At 42.6% G+C, this 22,002-nt stretch overlaps 1 protein-coding gene across 7 annotated transcripts in view; it reads left to right on the forward strand.

Moving 5' to 3' along the window:
- gtf2ird1 (GTF2I repeat domain containing 1) overlaps window positions 1–22,002 on the forward strand; it is a 210,664-nt gene that overhangs the window by 119,874 nt on the left and 68,788 nt on the right. For 6 of the 7 annotated variants that reach the window (XM_043718738.1, XM_043718735.1, XM_043718734.1 and 3 more), the window contains 7 exons: window positions 7,491–7,519; window positions 10,924–11,004; window positions 13,015–13,104; window positions 15,815–15,868; window positions 17,730–17,795; window positions 18,319–18,502; window positions 19,438–19,493. In XM_043718738.1, coding sequence (XP_043574673.1) covers window positions 7,491–7,519; window positions 10,924–11,004; window positions 13,015–13,104; window positions 15,815–15,868; window positions 17,730–17,795; window positions 18,319–18,502; window positions 19,438–19,493 — 560 coding nt within the window. The remainder of the gene's footprint in view (window positions 1–7,490; window positions 7,520–10,923; window positions 11,005–13,014; window positions 13,105–15,814; window positions 15,869–17,729; window positions 17,796–18,318; window positions 18,503–19,437; window positions 19,494–22,002) is intronic. The other variant, XM_043718737.1, reaches the window with a different exon arrangement.

Here is a 22,002-nt window from a genome sequence, read left to right on the forward strand (position 1 = left end):
ATACACGCAACACCCCCTGCGTGAATAGGTTGCCCTTTGGGTTCCTTTTAAATCTTTCCTCTCTCATCTTAAACCTATGCCCTCTACTTTTGGACTCCCCCACCGTGCTGAAAAGACCTTGACTAATCACCCTATCCATGCCCCTCATGATGTTATAAACCTCTATAAGGTCACCCCTCAGCCTCTGACTCTCCAGGGAAAACAGCCCCAGCCTATTCAGTCTCTCCCCATAGCTTAAATCCTCCAACCCTGGCAACATTCTTTAAATCTTTTCTGAACCCTTTCAAGTTTCACAACATCCTTCCAATAGGAAGGAGACCAGAATTGCACGCAATATTCCAAAAGTGGCCGAACCAATGTTCTTTACAGCCGCAACATGTCTTCCCAACTCCTGTACTCAATACTCTGACCAATAAAGGAAAACATACCAAACACCTTCTTCACTATCCTATCTACCTACGACTCCACTTTCAAGGAGCTATGAACCCGCACTCCAAGGTCTCTCTGTTAAGCAACACTCCCTAGGACCTTACTATTAAGTGTATAGGTCCTGCTAAGATTTGCTTTCCCAAAATGCAGCACCTCGCATTTATCTGAATTAAACTCCATCTGCCACTCATCAGCCCATTGGCCCATCTGATCAAGATCCTGTTATAATCTGAGCTAACCTTCTTCGCTGTCCACTACACCTCCAATTTTGGTGTCATCTGTGAACTTACTAACTGTACCTCTTATGCTCACATCCAAATCATTTATGTAAATGATGAAAAGTAGTGGACCCAGCACCAATCCTTGTGGCAATCCACTGGTCACAGGCTCCAGTCTGAAAGACAACCTTTCACCACCACCCTCTGTCTTCTACCTTTGAGCCAGTTCTGTATCCAAATGGCTAGTTGATTCTGTATTCCATGAGATCTAACCTTGTTAACTAATCTGCCATAGGAACCTTGTCGAACGCCTTACCGAAGTCCATACAGATCACATCCACCGCTCTGCCCTCATCAATCCTCTTTGTTACTTCTTCAAAAAACTTAATCAAGTTCGTGAGATATGATTTCCCACACACAAAGCCATGTTGACTATCTCTAATCAGTCCTTGCCTTTCCAAATACATGTAACAACTTGCCCACCATTGACGTCAGGCTCACCAGTCTATAGTTCCCTGGCTTGTCTTTACCATCTTTGTTCAATAGTGGCACCACGTTAGCCAACCTCCAGTCTTCTGGCACCTCAGCTGTGATTATCATTAATACAATAATATCAGCAAGGGGCCCAGCAATCACTTCCCTATCTTCCCACAGAGTTCTTGGGTACACCTGATCAGGTCCTGGGGATTTATCCACTTTATGCACTTCAAGATATCCAGCACTTCCTCTTCTGTAATATGGACATTTTTCAAGATGTCACCATCCATTTCCCTACACTCTGTATCTTCCATGTCCCTCTCCACAATTAACACTGATGCAAAATACTCATTTAGTATCTCCCCCTTCTCTTTCGGCTCCACACAAAGGCCACCTTGCTGATCTTTGAGGGGCCCTATTTTCTCCCCAGTTAGTCATTAAACTTACACAGAAACATTCTGATTTAGCTGAAGTTAAGAATGGCTTTAATTATTTTATTAACAAAGAAGTCTCATCTAAAATGAGGCAGAACCATTGATGCCTACAAATACAATCATTCAATGCTTTCTCAAGGTAACATTTCACTGAGATGTGTAAGAAGCTCTAATAGACGACTTGATTAATTAGACAAAGGTCAGGATTCAGTTGTTCCTTCCCTTTGGCTGCATAAATTGTGATATCAATAGTTATAGAATCATAGAAATGAACTGTATAGAACCAGACCCTTCGGTCCAACTCATCCATGCTGCCCAGATATCCTAAAGTAATCTAGTCCCATTTGTCAGCACTTGGCCCATATCCCTCTAAACCCTTACTATTCATATACCCATCCCGATGCCTTTTAAAAGTTGTAATTGTACCAGCCTCCACCATTTCCTCTGGCAGCTCCTTCCATACACGCACCACCCTTTGCGTGAAAAAGTTGCCCCTTAGCTCCCTTTTGAAATCTTTCCCCTTTCACTCTAAACCCATGCCCTTTAGTTCTGGGCTCCCCAAACCCAGGGAAAAGACTTTGTCTATTTACCTATCCATGCCCCTCATGATTTTATAAACCTCTATTAAGGTCACCCCTCAGCCCAGGGAAAACAGCCTCAGCCAATTCAGCCTCTCCCTATAGCTCAAATCCTCCAACCCTGGCAACATCCTTTAAATCTTTTCTGAACCCTTTCAAGTTTCACAACATCCTTCCGATAGGAAGGAGACCAGAATTGCACACAATATTCCAGAAGTGGCCTAACCAATGTCCTGTATATTCACATGACCTCCCAACTCCTATACTCAATACTCTGACCAATAAAGGAAAGCATACTAAACACTTTCTTCTCCCTGAGACTCCACTTTCAAGGAACTGTCAACCTGAACTCCAACAGTCCCCAGGACCTTACCATAAAGTGTGTAAGTCTTGCCCTGATTTGCCTTTCAAAAGTGCAGCACCTCACATTTGTCTAAATTAAACTCCACTTGCCAATCTTTGGTCCATTGGCCTATCTGATCAAGATCCTATTGTCCTCTGAGGTAGCCGCCTTTGCTGTCCACTACATGTCCAATTTTGGTGTCATCTTCAAACTTACTAACTATACCTCGTCCTATGTTCACATTCCAAATCATTTATATAGATGATGAAAAGCAGTGAACCCAGCGCCAATCCTTATGGCACACCACTGGTCACAAAGACTTTTTATAACACATTAGCCAATTTATAGATAGTTGTTCAAAGATGTTATTACTCACCTCTGACGCTGGTTGGTCTTGTGCCCAGACCTCCTGGCCCAGAGGCAGAGACACTACCACTCTGCTACAAGTGTTCTTGATTCTTTGGCCTTTCTAAAAAAAAAGTAATCTATTTTTCTAATCAACCTGTTCTGAGATGTTATCACATACCTCTGGAGCAGGTCGAACCTGAACCAAGTCCTCTTGGTACAGAGGTAGGGACGCTACCACTGCTCCACAAGCACCTTTTGATTCTTTGGTTCTAGCTAATGGCTTTAATCAGGAGCAAGCGCTGAAGTTAAGTTTGCTGAAAAGTTTCTCTGCTTTTGGTTCAAAATCGCAAAGATTTTGTTTTTTCCCCAGACTACATAGTATGTCCTTTGTTCATAGTGTTCCCAGAATAATTCCTGGCATAGCAAAAATGAAGACGGTGCCTTCTATTTCTTGAATATATGTTCATTTCTTCTCACAGTGTGGATATTAGGGGCAGTACCAGATGTTATTATCCATTTCCTGCTGTCCTGAGGAAGTGATAGTGGCCTTCCAGTGTGACGAGGTGCTGGAGCACTGCACAGGGTTGTGTCAGATTGGTGTGGGACTGTAATCATGGATAGACTAGACCAGCCGGAACAGCAGCTTTCTTCTCCTAAAAGACCTGAATATACCTTATGGGTTTCTGTTCATTTTTACTGACACTAACTGGTTATTTCCAAATTTAATCATGGAATCCCTACAGTGTGGAAATAGGCCCTTCGGCCCAACAAGTCCATACAGACCCTCCAAAGAGTAATCCACCCGAACCCATTCCTCTACGTTTAACCCCTGACTGATGCACTTAACCTACACATCTCTGAACACTATGGGCAATTTAGTACTGCCAATTCATCTAACCTGCACATCTTTGGACCATGGAAGGAAACCAGAGCGCCCGCAGGACACCCGCGCGCACACGGGGAAAATGTACAAACTCCACCACAGTCACCCAATGCTGGGATCGAACCTGGGTCCCTGGTGCTGTGAGGCAGCAGTGCTAATCTCTGAACCACCATGCCATCCAATTCTGAAATTGAATTCAGCTTCTTATGTTAGGATTCGAGCTCATATTCTTGGGAATATCAGTCAGAATCTCTGGATTACTACTTCACTAATGTGACTAGTAGCCCAACCAAAGGGGGCTGGTTAACAGGCTCTAGTATTTTACCCAAGTTGCTGGTGCTCATATATGAGAATTGTCTTCAGTTGGAGAAGAGTTCAATTCTGATCTCACTGTGCATTCATGCTGAGGGTTATTGAATAATGAAGAGGGATTGGGGCTCTGATTGTTAACCCCTCTCACAGCCCAAGCTTCTGAGAACAACTGTGATACCTGGCCCCAACTTCTCAGTGAAAGGGCAGATGCTTGTACACAGTGGTCTGTACTAATGCAAACCTGGCATAGCCTTTCTCCAGTAGCACCCAGCCATTCATGCCGGAATGAAAGGAATCTTTGAGAAAGTGCTTGGTGAATACTTGGTTTAGAATCATTTTGGATTTCTGCCTGTTGCTCATCCCCAAGTTGCCTGCCCCACCCAGAAAAAAAACCTTTCCTTCGCATTTCTAATGCATCTCTGACAAAAAAAACTTCCTAGTGAATGTAAACACAGCAATTTGTCTGCATATTAATTGCCTGTTTCTGTCAAAGCAAGACCGTTCAAGCTTTAAGTAAACTCCCTGTCCCAATTTTCCTTCTAAACGCACACAGCCTGGTAATTTATTCCCATCTGAATGCGTCGCCATCTGGTTTGGTGCCAAGGCAACTAACATAATGCACAATTATTGGACTATTTTTTCCCCTCCCAATAGAGAAGGGAGATGTACCAAACACATGGTCAACCCTCCTTCAATTCAAATCTTTTCGTCCAGTATGTTGTGGAGGTTACAGTCTTAATACAATGGTGATAGTACTGGTGCTTGCTGTTATTTGTAGATAAATAACGCATTGTTTCTGCAAACGCGTGATTAGCAACTTTTGGACAGTTGGATTTATCCAAGTTTTGCCTCTTCATCATTAGCCTAATGAAAACCTCACAATGGAAATACACTGAATGCAGTGTAGGTGCTTAATTTACTTGGTAGATTGGGACTAGACTCACCACAGAATATAAAGGTTTGTTATCTCCAGCATAAACATCCTATTAACCACATGCTAAGTGTTAATTATTGCCAATTAACCTTTCTAGAACTAGAAATTACCCTTTCAAACAATTGTAGGTAAAATCTCCTTCAGTAGAGTATTAATTGTTGCCTTTTTCAATTGTTATGTGAACGTTTTTTAAAAATACCTTTAGTCAAGCGCAAAGACAGAATAGAAAAATAATCAGTTTTTTTCTTTTTCTGTTGCTGATTCGAAATTGAATTATCCACTCTAATGTGTATTTCCTCCTTGGGTCCTGCCCTGGTAATTTCACAGTCCTTCAATTGGATAAGTTAAAGATAGTCCCCATTTCTAGGCCTGTCCATTCAGGTCCAAGATTCCATTTCCCCAACTATACCACTATCAGATTTCAGTAACTGATTGTGAAAAGTGTTTTCACCTTGAAAATTTCAGGGGCGAGTACAGCAAACAGAAGATACAGCACAGTGGCTCAGTGGTTAGCACTGGTGCCTCACAGTGACAGGGACCCGGGTTCGATTCCAGCCTCAGGTGACTGACTGTGTGCAGTTTGCACATTCTCCCTGTGTCTGCGTGGGTTTCCTCCGGGTGCTCCGGTGTCCTCCCACAGTCCAAAGATGTGCAGGTCAGGTGAACTGGCCATGCTAAATTGCCAATAGTGTTCAGGGATGTGTAGGTTAGGTGCATTAGTCATGGGAAATGTAGAGTAACAGGGTAGGGGGAATGGGTCTGGGTGGGATACTCTTCGGAGGGTTAGTATAGACATGTTGGGCCAAATGGCTTGTTTTCACATCGTAGGGATTCTACAATTTCTATGATACCGTTGGAAGCTCTGATGCCTGACGTAAACAGGGGATTAAGCAGAGCAGTTAAGTGAAGAGAATGGGAACATTGAGGTTGTTCTCTAAGTCGCATAGAAGGTTCAGAGGAGATTTGACAGAGGTATTTAAAATCAGGCACTGTTTTTTTCATATAATTCAGGAGAATACGTTTCCAACGGCAGTAGGATTGGTGCCCAAAAAAAAATGTTTTCGGGTAATTGGCAGAAGGACTAAAGGCAACGTGAATGTTTCATTTTGCAGAGCAAAGACATGCAATCTGGAATATGTTGTCTGAAAGGATGGTACTTAATAACTTTGAAATGGCCGTTGAATATCACTGAAGGGAAAACAATGGGGACGGAGTTGGAGAGTGAGCCTGATTGGATAGAATAGGAATGAAGGGGCAAATCATCTCTTTTGGGCTGTCTCAGCCTGTGATCCCACATTGCACCAAAAAATGTTTGAACGGAAAACAGAATCCTAATATGCTTGATAACAATTTTTTTCCTGAAAACAACAGAAACACTGATGGGATCTCCTATTGAAGGGTTTCTCTTTAACACATGCCCCTCTCTCTTCCCCCTTCAATGAGATCTAACACCTCTTGGATTGAGGCTAAATGGATGGAGAGGTAGAAACTATCTGCAGCGTCACCTCCTCCACATTATTCCCACCACGTTCACATAATTCGCAATCAGTTTTGTGATGGGCCTCCAATTATTTAACTGTTATATGTTCCCTTTAATGTTGTATGATTGCACCCCCTGCAGTTTTTTTTTTCATTCATAGATTGTGGGTGTCACTGGCTGGGTCAGCATTTATTGCCCATCCTTTATTGCCCTGGAGGAGTTGGTGGTGAGCTGCCTTCTCAAACCGCTGCAGTCCATGTTCCACAACCATCAGCGCTGGGTACCATTTTTACTCTAACACAGACAGGCTTTACTGATTCTGTACCAGAGCAAGCATTGGACAAGTGGGGAAATCTTTTGAAAAGGACTAGAGGATCTCTGATTGAAGTTCATGTAATTACGAATAGGTTGAGCAGAAGAGTCAAAAAGAGAGTTCCGCTAATGGGAGAATTCAAGACTAGGATAAAAATGTTAGGGTATTTACAGAGTAACCTTGATTATCTGAATGCCTAGGGCGAGGAGTATTTTGTTTAGATGATTGAATGTTCAGATAATTGAATGCCGGATAACACAGTTTAGCCAAGCATCTGGATCTTACGACCTTGTCCGGATAATCCGAAATTCGGATAATCGAATGCCGGATAATCGAGGTTCCTCTGTACTAATAAATCCAATAGGGATATGAAGAGGAATTTCCTGACTCAGCTAAATATGGAACTTTACCCCAAAAAGTTGTTGAGCCAAATTTTATGGATTTTTTTTTTCAGAAGGAAATTAGAAAAGTGCATTAGAGAAAGAAATGTTGAAAGAATGAGATGAAGTAAATGGTGTGGAGGAGACCAGAGTGGGTGAATTATGCTGAATGGTATATTTCTGTGCTGTTTTAAGTGGTCTAATTGTTAGAAATATAATCTGGTGCTTACTATGAAGATGGTGCAGACCCTATCCAATCTTCGTCACACGGACAAATTCTAGCTGCTTATTTCATCTATGAACTCATACCCTCTATAGTGACATTTTGGAATTTGAAAAGTGTTTTTTTTTTCCTTATCAGGTCAGTGAAGATGAAAGAAGGTGAAACGGGTGAGTAACTCGTTTCTGTTTTACCCTCTGTTTGAAAGTTGCAAGTCCGGTCTTCCAAGAAGTTTTTAAAAGTTATTTGCAAGTGTTTCTGTTTCTGCATGTTCCAGTCGAGATTGAATTGTTCTTAAATTAAAGTGTATTGGAAGTGCCGAGGTTAGGAGAGCCCCAGAATGAGAGCAAATTCCTGTCCCAACACACAGCCACCTACTCTTTTTAAATTTGTTCATGGATGTGGGCATAGCTGGCTAGGCCAGCATTTGTCACTCGTCCCTTCAGAATTCACCTTCAGGAGATAGTGATGAGCCGTTGTTGTCTTGGGCAGTCGATAATCCCCACAATGCTGTCAGGAAGGTAATTCCAGAATTTTGGCTCTGGCATTTAAAGGAACGGCAATATATCATATATACTCGATTAATAGTCAAATAGTTTTGACTACTTTTTAAGGTTAAATTTATGGGGTCGACTATTACATGGATACTGCTTTTGAGGGGCTGGAACTCATGCCTGTCGAAATTCATACTGTACCTTTAGCAGAAGCCCAAATTTTCTCTAAACAAAGGAAAGAAAATGATTTATGGTAATTCTGAAAACCCAGAGTGGAACACAACAGATAGCGGACCGGAAGACTGGGAGTGGAGCAGAACAACTGGCAGACTGGAAAGCTGGAGCGGGAACGTGACGGCCGGCACACTGACTCAGTAATGTTGATCTGTGAAAACTAGGGTCGACTTTTACACAAGATACATGGAAAATTCCAGATTATTGGCCAAAAATAGGGGGTCAACTTTTACATGAGATTGACAATTACTCAAGTATATATGGTAAAGGAACAGCAATATGTTTCCAGGTCTGGGTGGTGTGTGGCTTGGAGGAGACTGTGCAGGGGCTGATGCTCCTATGTGTCTTCTATCCCTTGGTCCAATTCTAGTTGGTAGAGGTCACACATTTGTAGGGTGCTGTTGAAGGAGTCTTGGCGAGTTGTTGCGGTCCATCTTGTAGATGGTGCACGCAACTGATACTGTGCGTCTGTGGTGAAGAGAGTGAATGGTGAAGGTGATGAATGGGGTGCCTATTAAGTGGGCTGCTTTGTTCTGGATAATGTCAATGTGGAGATACACCCCTGCATACAAATAGATAGTATTACTGTTGTATGTCTGGTAAAAAGCAGGCAGGCTTTGGGGAAACTGGAGGTAAGTTACCTGCCACGGAATTCCCAGCCTCTGACACTTACTGCAAAAACAGGAGCATCCTCGAGGCCAGACTGGTGCAGGAAAACGGCCCCTCCCTGTTTTAGTGGTGCTGTTTCTCACTATGAAGTGTCTGCAGCTAAGGATACATTGTTACTCATTCTGTATTTTTAAATATACAAAAACAAGTTGCATTTCCTTTGCTGTGGTTTTGTTTCAAGATCTTTCTTTTAATGGTCAATAAAATCTTTTAGTGATATTGGCATTGCACATGATAATGTTCTTCAAACAACTAACTCGTTCCTTCTCTTTTTGTTAATTTAACATGAGTTCATTTAGAATCAAAGAGGTGTACAGCACAGAAACAGACCCTTCAGTCCAACTTGTCCATGCCAACCAGATATCCTAAATTAATCTAGTCCCATTTGCCAGCACTTGGCCCATATGCCTCTAAACCCTTCCTATTCATATGCCTATCCAGATTCCTTTTAAATGTTGCAATTGTACCAGTTTCCACCACTTCCTGTGGCAGCTCATTCCATACATGCGCCACCCTCTGCGTGGAAAAAGTTGCCTCTTGGGTCCCTGTTAAATCTTTCCTGTCTCACCCTAAACTTTCCTCTCTAGTTTTGGACTTTGGGAAAAGACCTTGTCTATTTATCCTATCCCTGCTCCTCATGATTTTATAAGCCTGTATAAGATCACCCCTCAGCCCCTGACACTCTAGGAAAAATAGCACCAACCCATTCAGCCTCTCCCTATAGCTCCAATCCTCCAACCCTGGCAACATCCTTGTAATTCTTTTCTGGACCCTTTCAAGTTTCACAACATCTTTCCTCTTGTAAGGAGACCATTAATGAATGAAGTATTCCAAAGGTGGCCTAATGTTCTGTACAGCTGCGACATGTTTCCCAACTCCTATACTCAATGTACTGACCAATAAAGGCAAGCATACCGAACACCTTTTACACGTATTGATCACTCTACTACTTTTAGGACAGGGCATTAAACACAGGATTTTAATAATAACACCCTAGTAATTCCTATCTGTATGCTAAAATGTGGCATTGCTGGCTTGAAGTTTGTTTAATTGAGTCTGAAAGTGCTAGATCTAAGGAACATCAGTGTAATAACAGCCTTAGGCTGAGAGCTTAATAGAAATTAGCCTTTCCAGGCAATAGTACATTGGTGAGCCATACCCAATGTGGTATCTATTCAATTCTATCATCTACTGAAAGAGAGGTTAAGGTTATCAAAAGATCAAATCTGACATAGGTGATAGGTGCAATCAATAGGAATAGGACCTTACAACACCATTTGGGGAAATTGCTTACCGGGGGAGATTTGACAGGTGGGAGGGGGAAGATTGATATTATATTCTGGAGTCCTATTGTCTCAAAACTCGCTATTGACTCATGCTTGAAAACGGAGTACTTTTTTGCACTGTTTTTATGGTGGAGCAGACTCAATGGGCTGAATGGCCATCTTCTCCTTCTGTAGCTTATGGTCTTATTAGAAGTTGGAGTAACTTGAGGAAAGTCCATGATGGGGTTTGCTGGAAGGAGCAGTTTAGTGATCGTTTCAGCTACTTGTTTCAATTTTTCTGGCAACTTCCAGGGTAGAAGGAAGGCAAAAGTCTAATCCTAGGATCCACAAGTAATTCAGGGTGACTAGTGGGCTTCTGGCAGATGTACAAGAGGGAGACTTTTAAATCCTCTTGCCTTTTCTTCCCTCTCTCCCTCCCAGCTTGTGCCTGGCTCATTTCCTCACTTAGGCAGCTGTGACAAGTCACTGGGAAGGAACCACGAGTCGCAGAGATGATGGCATTGTGGCTATGTCATTTGGCTAGTTAGCCCACAGCCTAAACTAATGCTTTGGGGACAAGGGTTCAAATCCCACCATGGCTGTTGGTGAAACTTAAATTCAATTTGTAAATCATAAATTTATAAATATGAAATGAGTCTCAGCAATGGTGGCTGTGAAACCATCGTTGATTGTTGTCTAAACATTGCAGCTTCAGTAACTCCACAGTAACTCTCTGGCTCTAAATGCAGCTGATTCTTAAACATACGTCCCTTGAAAGAATGATATGAGACACATTCTGTGGCAAAGCATGGCGTCCTGTACCAGCGAGTTTGTTCACCCGTTTGTGAGCATGCTGCCCACAAAGCTAATGGCTTTCTGATGATCAATTTCCTCTTCCACTTCCACCCACAGGTGCCTCCATTGATCTGTCAACAATGAAAAAAGTGAAGACAGAGCCGGAAGATTCAGAAATCATTCAAATTACTGTTCAAGGTAAAAAGTAAATAAACCCTACCTTGGGGGGGGGGGGAGTAACAATTGAACAGATTTGACTGCATGATTTGATTATCTTTTGAAATGCAGTTAGAGACACATTTGAAGCTCCCACATTAATGGCGACGGCAGAAAATTCTGGTGCAAGCATGATGGGCTGACTAGTCTCCTCTGCACCGCAACAATATTGCAAATAAATTGGTATCTTTGCTAAAAACAAAAATTTGTCATTGCTTGTCTCCGGCATCAATTCACGTTGTCTGACCCCTTTTCTGTTTGATCGTCATTGACTCCTGGGCAGGATGTGTACCAATTCGGGACAAATTTCCATATTGACCAGCCAGGTGCTCCAAACGGGCAGCTGGGTGTAAAAATGGGGAAAGGTCTGAAATTCAGAGCCAGTCCGTTTAAGCCATCAGTCAGTGGCGCTATTTTGACAGCCCCATTTTATAATGAACGTGAAGGCAGTGGAGAGGAGGCAGAGTACCTTACTGCAATGGAGCAACAATGAGAGGTTTAAACAAAATTAGAATGAAACTCATTCCCTTCTGGTGGAAGTGATCAATGTTATGGAAGCTCTTGATGAAGTAAATCAGCAATAAGTACTTCCACTGAACAACAAATCGGGACATCAATTAAAGATGAAGGGAATTTATTTTTCGTTGTGTGCAGGTTTTTAGGGTGTGGATCAGTTGACCAGAAACCATGATGGAAACAAAATGTCGAATAGTCATTGAAAAGGAAATGGATAAATCTTTTTCAAACCAGTATAGGTATTGAGGGAAAGGCAGGAGCAGAATACTAAGCGGAACACGGTGGCTTAGTGGTTAGCACTGCTGCCTCACAACACCACGGTCCCAGGTTCGATTCCAGCCTCGGGCGATTGGCTGTGTGAAGTTTGCACATTCTCCCCGGGTCTGTGTGGGTTTGCTCCAGTTTCCTCCCACAATCCAAAGATGTGCACGTCAGGTGAATAGGACTTGCTAAATTGCCCATAGTATTAGGTGCATTAGTCAGAGGGAAATGGGTTTGGGTGGGTTACTTTTCGGAGGGTTGGTGTGGGTTGGACCGAAGGGCCTGTTTCCACACTGTAGGGAATCTAATCTAATACATCTTTCAGAGGGCCAGCACTGGTATGATAGGCAGAATGGTCTCCAATGGTGCAGTGAATTCTGAAAATGCTTCCTAAAATGTGGATCTCTGCTTCTGCCAGAGAGGTGTGAATTGAATGTATGTTCTCTGCAAGATTATGACTGAGCAGCAGAGGAGTAAATAAAGGTTAAAGACAAATCGTTGATGTCAAAGATACATGTTGCTTCTGTAAAATAGCATCCTGTAGCAGTCAAGGATGTCTGTGAGGAAGTACTGACACCAAACTGTCATCCTGCTTCTCTATTCGTTGTTCGAGTTCAGGGACAAGATGAACCAGATGCAAGAGCTGAGTCAGCCAGATTTTTGTCCTTGTTCTTATTGCACTTTGCAATCATGTTACTTATCTATGCATATTTTAAAAACCATACATAACCAGATATTTTCTGTATCATTTTGTATGTTCAGAGCATTCCTCCACATTTTGCACTTTTTTTTATTGGTAAAGGTGACATTAGACAGCAGGTAGGAACATTTTCAGAGGATTGCAATAGTCACCTGATGGAGATTGCTGCTGATTAATGCCCTACTTTTGTTAAAAGCCAGGAGCTGACAGTGAGGAGCAGGGAAGTATGGTAGTTACTGCAGCCTGATAGAGGGGAGTGAATGCTGCAGTGAATTGGTCAAGCAGTGTGTGAATAAATATAAATAATGCTGCTGTGCTATTAAAGTGGCAGCCCTGAGTGAAACACTCATGAGTGGACATGAGGGATTGGTCATTTTTCTTTGCTGTTTATTTTACCAAATATATGTGTGTGAGAGAAAAAGTGAGAGAGTGGGATTACACAAAGCTGTAGATCATCCACTGTCCCAGCCGGTTCACTCTCACGGAGTAACCTGTTCTTCTGCTTCTCCCGACAGATCCACATACGACCTCGGAAGACATCAGTGAAAACCTGTCGGCTAAGTCCCCCTCTGAGGAACCCAGCATATTGCTGGAATCGCCGTCAGGTGCCTGACCTCTCCTTGTAACTTAGTGACGATAGATTCAAAAAGAGACTTGCTTTCAGATACCACTTTTCCTGACCACCAGCCATCTCCAAGTGCCTTAAAGCCAATGAAGTACATTTTTTGTGAAGTGTAGCTCTATTGTAGGAAACATGGTCATCAGTAGATGCTCAGCAAACTTCCTCAATGAAACAATGAGGCTATAAGGTCTACATAGTTTGCGAAGAGATGATGACTGAGGGTAAAATATTGACCAAAACCACAGAGTAATGTCTTTGGATCTCTTGCATCTTTTACATAAACCGAGGACTCGGTTTAACATTTCATCAGAAAGATAGCAACTCCAACTGTGTAGCACTCTGCTGGTATGGGCACTGGAATTTCAGCCTTGATTTTTGGGCGGCACGGTGGCACAGTGGTTAGCACTGCTGCCTCGCAGCGCCAGAGATCCGGGTTCAATTCCCGCCTCAGGCGACTGACTGTGTGGAGTTTGCACGTTCTCCCCATGTCTGCGTGGGTTTCCTCCGGGTGCTCCGGTTTCCTCCCACAATCCAAAGATGTGCAGGTCAGGTGAATTGGCCATGCTAAATTGCCCTTAGTGTTGGGTAAGGGGTAAATGTAGGGGTATGGGTGGGTTACGCTTCGGCGGATCGGTGTGGACTTGTTGGGCCGAAGGGCCTGTTTCCACACTGTAAAGTAATCTAAAGTAATCTAATCTAAAAAAAATTTTTGTGTTTCAACTCTGGAGCAGGACTTGAACTCTCAAACTGTTGATTAAGAGGGACATTTGCTGCCATTTGAGCCACAGCTGACTTTACATTGAATTCTTCAAAAATAAAGATTATACTTCTGCTGTACCGGCCCCAACTCCATCCCAATAGTTCACTATTGGGCTGCTCTGTTGGTGGATGAACCTGGCAGATGGGCCTTTTGGAAACAGTTCCAGCTGGCACAGACCGTCTGATTTGGTTTGAGATCTACTCCTAACCACTGCTAAGCTGTCCCAGCACCTGTATGTGCTGTGGACTTGAGTTTCATAGATGTTTGTAGCACAGAAGGAGGCCATTCAGCCCACTGTGTCAATGCTGGTCAACAAAAATCTGGCTACATTAATTCCATTTTTCAGCTTTTGGTCCCTATTCCTGGACATTATGGAAATATGTGACTATTTAAATACTGCTTAGAATGTTACAAAGGTTTCTGGCTTGACCGCTCTTTCAGATAGTGTGTTCAAGACTTCACCCACCCTCTTGGTGAAAATACATTGCTCCTCCACTCTCCCTTTCACCTTACTTTAAATCTTGATTACTGACCCCTCTACTAATGGAAAAGTGCCTTTCTATCCCCCCCCCCCATCTCTGCCTCTTATAATCTTATATGCATCTATCAGGTCCCTTCTCAACCTTCACTGCTGTTGGGAAAGCAACTCCTGCCTATTCCAATCTACCCTCACAGCTCAAATCCTTCAACTCCATCACCATCCCCATAAAGCTCCCTCCTGTGCAGTCAGATCCTTTCTATCATGTAGTGACCAGAACTGCACTCCAATTGTGGCCTGATTGCATCTTAGAATGTTCCACCATAACCTCCCTGCACTTGGATTCTGTGCCTCAACTAATAAAGTCTACGTATACCATATGCCTTCTTAACCAAGTTTTCTACCTGTCCTGCTACCTTACGCGATCTGTGAATATGCACACCAGGATCTTTTCGATCTTCAGTATTTTCCAAGGTCCTGTCATTCATAGTGAAATCCCTTGTTAGCTCTCCCCATGGATTTAGTTGCAGAGGTCTACAGCATGGAAACAGGCCCTTCGGCCCAACTTGCCCATACAGTTTAAACTAGTCCCATTTGCCTGTGTTTGGTCATATCTCTCCATACCTAGCCTATCCATGTACCAGTCTAAATGACAAAATTGCACTCACTTCCACCACTACCTCTGGCAGATCGTTCAAACACTCATCACCCATCTGTGTGAAAAAAATTGCCCCTCTGGACTCTTTTGTGTAAATCCCCTCTCATCTTAAACCTATGCTGTCTAGTTTTAGAATCCCCTACTGTGGGGAGAAAGTATCACCTATCTATTTTACCTATGGCTCTCATGATTTTAGAAATCTCTATAAGATCACTCCTCAGTCTCCTACACTCAAAGAAACCAAGTCCCAGCTTATGCAACCTCTCCTTATCACTCAACCTTCAGGTAACATCTGAGTAAATCTTCTCTGCCTCACACGTTTAATTCTGCTTTGCCACTGCTCTGCCCAGCTGACCAATCTGTTGATGTCTTTCTGCAATTTACAGCTATTCTCTTCATGATTTACCACCCTGTGGTCATGTTATCTGTGAAACTTTTTGGTCGTACCCCTTGCCTTTAATTACAGATCATCCTGTGCACTTGTGTTTTGTTACAACTGAAGCCAACTGGCCTTATGAAAGCTGAGTGCTGAGTGTGAGTTTCTCTATTTAATGACTAGCTTATGATAGCTGAACGCGGTGACTCCAATTTTGTCGTGCTGCTTTGTACAAGCCACATTTTAACTCGTAACACCATGGGGACAGTCCTGGAAGCTAACGATTGGCATGGAGATAAGCCCAAATATACTTCAAATTGTTCAGTCAGAGAAAGTTTTCTGTCTCTGGATCACTGAAAATGTCCTGCAAAATATCTGTGACTAACTGCAGCCCTGACCTGTTTCCTGTTTCTGACCTCAGATGCTGCACAGGACAATGCTTCTAATCATGAAGATCAACATGTACTGGTGAAAGGTCAGTAATTTGTGACTCTTAACTGCCATTTGAGGCTGATAAGATGCTGCTGGTAGGAAGTCCCCTGGAGAATGATCTTGTGATTATGGTATCGGAACTTAGCACAGAGAGCAACCCAAAAACAAAAGGAGGAGAAGAATCTGTTGAAAGAAAGAAGAATGTGTCTTTCTGTAACGCTGCTTGTGGTTTCAAGATGTCCCAATCTCACAGCAGCTGCAACCACAGCAAGATCCCACAGAGAATGAACAGTTCATCTGTTTGCAGTGATGCTGGTTGAGAGAGATCTTCACCTTGATAGTAGGAAGCATTCTCTTTTTTGCTGCAAGGTGTTTATGTCCACCCAAGAGGTGAGACAGATTGTTGTGCTTCTCTGTAAAGGTGACACCGCTGACAGGGCAGCACTCCCTCGGTTTTCTGTTTTAACTTTTGAGTTCCGACCTGCAGTTGGTCATGAACTCACAAACTTCTAACTCTGATGTGAATGTTACCAGTTGACTGAGGCTGTTGCCTCAGGTTTTGCATTAATTATCTGTTCAAAGATACTGAGAGATGTGACTTAGTAGTTAGTGAAAGGGTTAATGCTGTGGGGTGCCATAAACATCACCTGATGTGATAGTTCTGTGCTCCAATCCATATAAATCTCGAAAGAGTGAGACCTAATATCAGGTCTCTGTAACCTAGACAATCATATTTGTAACCTGTAATGAACTGCTGCAATGCAATAAACTAGACCTTGTTAACTACAAGAGACTTCTGTAGTTAGACTGGAAAAGTGGCTGCTCTCTACCACACTGGACTGAACAGGCCCTGTCCTCTTCCTCTGTTTAATGTGGACAATGACAGCAAATAGCATTGTGAGATAGCATAGCCCTACAGTGAGAGAGTCATAGAACACCCAGCCATGAAGGGGTAATGAAGGACAAAGGTGTCTGGTATTGTGCATGGCAAGTGTTAAGAATGACGCAGAGGCAAATAGAAAGGTTAAGTGAGTGTGGAAAAACTTAGCCGGAAGATAATCTGGAAAGATGTGAGGTTATGCACTTTGGCAAAAAGAATAGAGGAACTGAATATTATTTACGTGGAGAAAGATTGCAGAATTTATGCTACAACATAAGTTCACAAAAAGCTACCATCAATTTCAACAGACAATAGGGAAGGCAATGGAATGTTGGCCTTTGAAAGGGAATGAATAAAAATAGGGAAGGTTTGCTCGAACTATCCAAGGCACTGGCTGGCATACTGTGGACAATTTTAGTTCCCTTACCAAAATAAGGGAGGCAGCCCAGGGAAGGTTCACTCTGTTGATCGTGGATATGGAAGGGAATTTTTGTCAGAAGATGTTGAGTCAGTTGGGCTTATACACATTAGAGTTTAGAAGATGAGACGCCCTTGTTGAAACTAAAGGTTCTTAGGGACTTGACAGGGTGGGTGCAGCAAGATTGTTTCCCCTTCTTGGGGAGTCCAAGACCAGAGAGCATAATCTCAGAATAAGGGGCAGCCCGTACAGGAAATGGTGAGGAGGAATTTCTTCTGTCAGAGGATGTTGAATCTGTGGCTTTCTTTTTCACAGGGGCTGTTGAGTCTCGATCAACAAGCATATTCAAGGCTGAGATAGATTTTTAATCAGTGAGGAAATCGAGGGTTATGGGGAAAAGGCGGGAAGGTGGAGTTGAGGATTATCAAATCGGCCATGATCACATTGAATGGTGGAGAAGACTTGATAGGCCGAATAGCTTACTTCTGCTCCTGTGTTTTATGATCTTGATGTCTAACTGTCACTAAATTACCTTGATACTAATCTTGCTTTCTGACTGATGTCCCAGCTATTATATGACTTTTCTGATACTGTACTTTCCTTCAGAAGAATGGAATGAAAAGATAACGCAACTGAGGAAGCAGGTTGAAATCCTTTTCGACAGAAAGTACGGTGAGTTAGAAGGCATTGTTAATATTGCATATCATTTACCAGGTAGAACTACACTAGAGACTTGAGGCCTTGATTATTAAACTTAGCTTGGAAATGACTGCACTGTTGGAGTTCTTTCTTCTCCTCACAATAAAGAATTATAGAATCCCTACAGTGTGGAAATAGGCCATTTAGCCCAACAAGTCCACGCTGACCCATCGACGAGTAACCCACCAAGACCCATTCCCCTACATTTACCCCTGATTAATGCACCTAACCAAAACATCCCTGAACACAATGGGCAGTTTAGCGTGACCAATCCACCTAACCTGCACATCTTTTGGACTGTGGGAGGAAACTGGAGCACCTGGAGGAAACCCACGCAGATACAGGGAGAGTATGTGCAAACTCCACACAGGCAGTCGCCCATGGCTGGAATCGAATCCGTGTCCCTGGTGCTGTGAGGCAGCAGTGCTAACCACTGAGCCATCATGCCGCCCTCATTCAGCCTTTAAAGGTGTTACCACTGCCATTTCTATTTCAGGTGAAGCAATGGGGCTTTCTGATCCAGTGAAGATCCCCTATTTGAAATTCCAGTCCCATCCTGAGGAATTGCTTGTGGACGGTTTGCCAGAGGGTATCCCATTCAGGAGACCCAATTGCTTTGGAATTTCGAAACTCCAGAAGATTTTAGAAGCGAGCGAGGGCATTCAGTTTATCATCAAAAAGTAAGAATTGTCAGAAACGCGGTGAATGAGTAACTGCTTGATGATGCTGGAGCAAGCCTTGAGATAGAAAAAATGCTCCCAGCCCCACACCTTCATTAGGACAGTGCATGTGAAACAAAAAATCAATTCTCACCATTTGAAGAACTTCTCATGCCCTCCCTCGTCCCTGGTTAATGAGCCTGTTCTGCTATACCAGCAGCTGCTTTCAAAGAGAAAACTGATAAAAGGTTAGAAGATGTTGAATTTAGGGTATGCTGCAGAGTGTCAAGTAGAAAGGGTTGTGCATGTGAATGTTACTTCAGGAATATATGCCATTTGAAAGTCACTTGGAAGCAACTAAATGCCTAGTTAGCCAAGGAATCAATCATGGTAAAAGTAAAAGCTGACCGCTTTCCATTATCTTGCTAAATTAGGAATTCCCAAAAAGAAAGAACCCAGTCACGAATTCAAAAATCATGTCCCCTTGTCATCTCTTGCCTGGAGGAGAAGATCTCCTTTCTATCCATTGGCAATATAAAATTATCCACCCCTACTCCCTCCTCATTGCCTCCATCTTCTCTTTCCAGTTGACGAGGTTATAGATTAGCTTGTGACATCTATACTTTTGATATCGTTCAAGAACATTCCTCCAAGTTTCTACTTGTGGGAAAACTAACGAACACCTCCCTTATTTGGGATCCAGGATTCTGAATGGAATGATTAAACTCTAACAGTTCGTAGTAATGGCATCCTTCCCATCAGGCACTCCTGACTGGAAATGCTGTAAAACCCTACCAGCAGTGGGACATTGGTCGTAATTTTGAAATCAGCCTCCTCATCGCAGGCTTTTTGTGGAGATTTTTCTTCCCTTGATGCTTTTGGTTTGAAAATAACTCGATGCTTTTTATTTGATTGAAGTTAGGTTTCTCATTAATATGCTGAAATTATGCTTGCAGACCACAACTTCTACTTGAAGGACAAGAATCGTGTAAGGAGAAAAAGAATGCAGTAGGTAAGAAAGTAGAATGCAGCAGCTCAGGTGGAGCAAACCGTCAGATCCAGTTCTGGCAGTTGGAGAATTTGAGTTCAGACTTTTAAAATAAATTTCTGGAAATTAAAATGTAATATCAGCAAAAGTGGCCACAAGGATATAGTAATTGTAAATATCCAACAGATTCACTCATCCCTCCTCATGGAGAGAAATCTGATTTTTCCTTTAATGACCCAATTGTGACTGCAGTCACATATCAATAACATTAGCTCCTAACCTCCCTGATGAGGAGACAAACTCCATTTTGATCCAACTCTATGAAACTAGGAAGGACCATAAATGAAGGCCGTATTCAAAATGTCCCCATTCTGAGAGCATGTTCTTGAGAAATACCAGCTTTGAGTGCAATTGGTGCTTTTTAAATTTAAAATGCTTCTAATTTCTTTGTTTATTTTTCTTGACTCCAGTGCTTGGGTTAAAAGGTGATACCAAGGATCTGCTCCCAGTTCCTGGATCTTGCTCTGCTGCCTGGGCCTATCTTAGGCAGTCTACAATGAATCCGTCCCTGTCTTGCTCACATGTGAAATGATCTCCACCTAGGGATTTAGATCATACGTGAACTAAGAGGGTGATGGTGTGGATCCATTGTGGTCCGCAGCAATGGTGTCAGACGGTAAATAACAGTGAGCTCTGAAATCTCTGAAGGAATATCCTGGTATGAAATGTGCCCAATGTGTGATTAATTGGTCAGGCCTGCATTATCTCTTTCAAATCTAAATGGTCAGGCATCACTGTATACTTCCATCTTTTTTTGTTTGTTTTCTGATTTGTTCTCCCTCGCATTCTCTGGCAAAAGACTCACATACAATCGGAGTCGAGTACTGTGCACCTTAATGAGCAGGGAGATTACATTTCTGTGTTTTTATTTTACTCTGCACAATAAAAAATTGTGTAAAGTTTTAAGGGTCTTTTAATCCTGGAATGGAACACTGCAGCAATGTTTCAGATCAGAATGCCTGATTGAAGAACAGAAGTTAGAAATGTAGTGAGATACTAAGTTTGCTAATTTTTTTTAAAGAAGTTACAAAGAGATTGATAAACTCAGTCACATCCATATCTATATCTAAACTTCTTGACGATATAGGTCTATATGGCACACTCCATTTGAGTCCTTGCACATGCTATATTCACTTTCACCACTGGATGGTGGTGTGGCCTCCAAAATCAACCTGAGAAAATAACAATGTGTGGAGAGATGTTTTACTGAAGAGATAAGTCCCAATGTGCTCATTTGCATGTTATTCAACCGTAAGTTACATGAAGAAAAATAATTGAGATTAATTGACCCAAGGCTGGGATGGAGTGGTAGCTTTTAAGGAGCAACTTAAAGCAGAGAAGAGGCAAAGAGGTTTATGCAGAGAATTCCCAGATTAAGACCTTGACAATTGTAGAAACGGCCACCAGTGGTGGCGTGAATCAGATTACTAAAGAGACCAGAGTTGGAGGATGGCACAAAAATTAATATTGAGGCGTTGTTAAACCGGAACCTATATAAGATAGCTCTTGGGGGCATGTTGAGGTGATCAGTAATGGGTAAACGAGACTCAGTGTAAGTTGAGAGGTAGGCAGTGAAGTTTGAAATGTGAACAGTTTGGAGTTTAGCCAAGGGATTATTTGAGTAGTGAATTCTGAAGGTTTCAGCATCAAGTGAGCTGAGGCACAGGTTGAATCAGGTGATGAAATGCAGGCAGTCTTGATGATGGGAAGCTTGGGATGTTGGAAACGGCTTTCCTCGTCTGATGTGGCATCAAGGTAGTGAACAGTCTGGCTGAGCCTCTGTGAATTGCCTGAAAGCAATTGTTCTGTTGGAAGATGAATTCTCACCACTGCTTGTCCTGGTGTAAGATGGCAGATTTACTGCTGCAATCTTTAGAACCTGGTTGGACCAGTGTAGATGAGGAAAACCATTTGTTAGTCTAATGAGAAGATGTTCTCATCTTAAACAATATGTAGGTTATTTCATGAAAGAAACAAGGGTCTGGCTCATGCACATTGTCACTGAAACTACGAGGGAGACCCCAGAGAGAGAAAACTGCTCCCACGCCCATGTCAATATGATATCATCATCTGGGCAAGGTTTAATCCATTCCTCAGCATTAACTGTTCCAAGCTTTCAGACTCTTTACAACAGTTAATGAGTGGAGCTTGTGGAACAGTTTGAAGAGGCTTCAATCTTCCTGGTATTTAATTGGGGAAGATTGCTGCTCATTTACTGCTGGATAGACAATCTGATGAAATGGACATAGCCCCAGCCTATTCAGCCTCTCATTTTGGCTATTTTCCCTGGAGCGTTAAAGGCTTGAGGGGTGACCTTATAAAATCATGAGGGACATGGATAGTATGAATAGTCAAGGCCTTTTCCCCAGGGTGGGGGAGTCCAAAACTAGAGGGCATAGGTTTAAGGTCAGAGGGGTGCAATCTTTAGAACCTGGTTGGTAAAATCAAACACAGGGTGTTACGGAGAGAAGTC

Source organism: Chiloscyllium plagiosum, chromosome 28 (assembly GCF_004010195.1).
Source record: "Chiloscyllium plagiosum isolate BGI_BamShark_2017 chromosome 28, ASM401019v2, whole genome shotgun sequence".
NCBI classification, from domain to species: Eukaryota; Metazoa; Chordata; class Chondrichthyes; order Orectolobiformes; family Hemiscylliidae; genus Chiloscyllium; species Chiloscyllium plagiosum.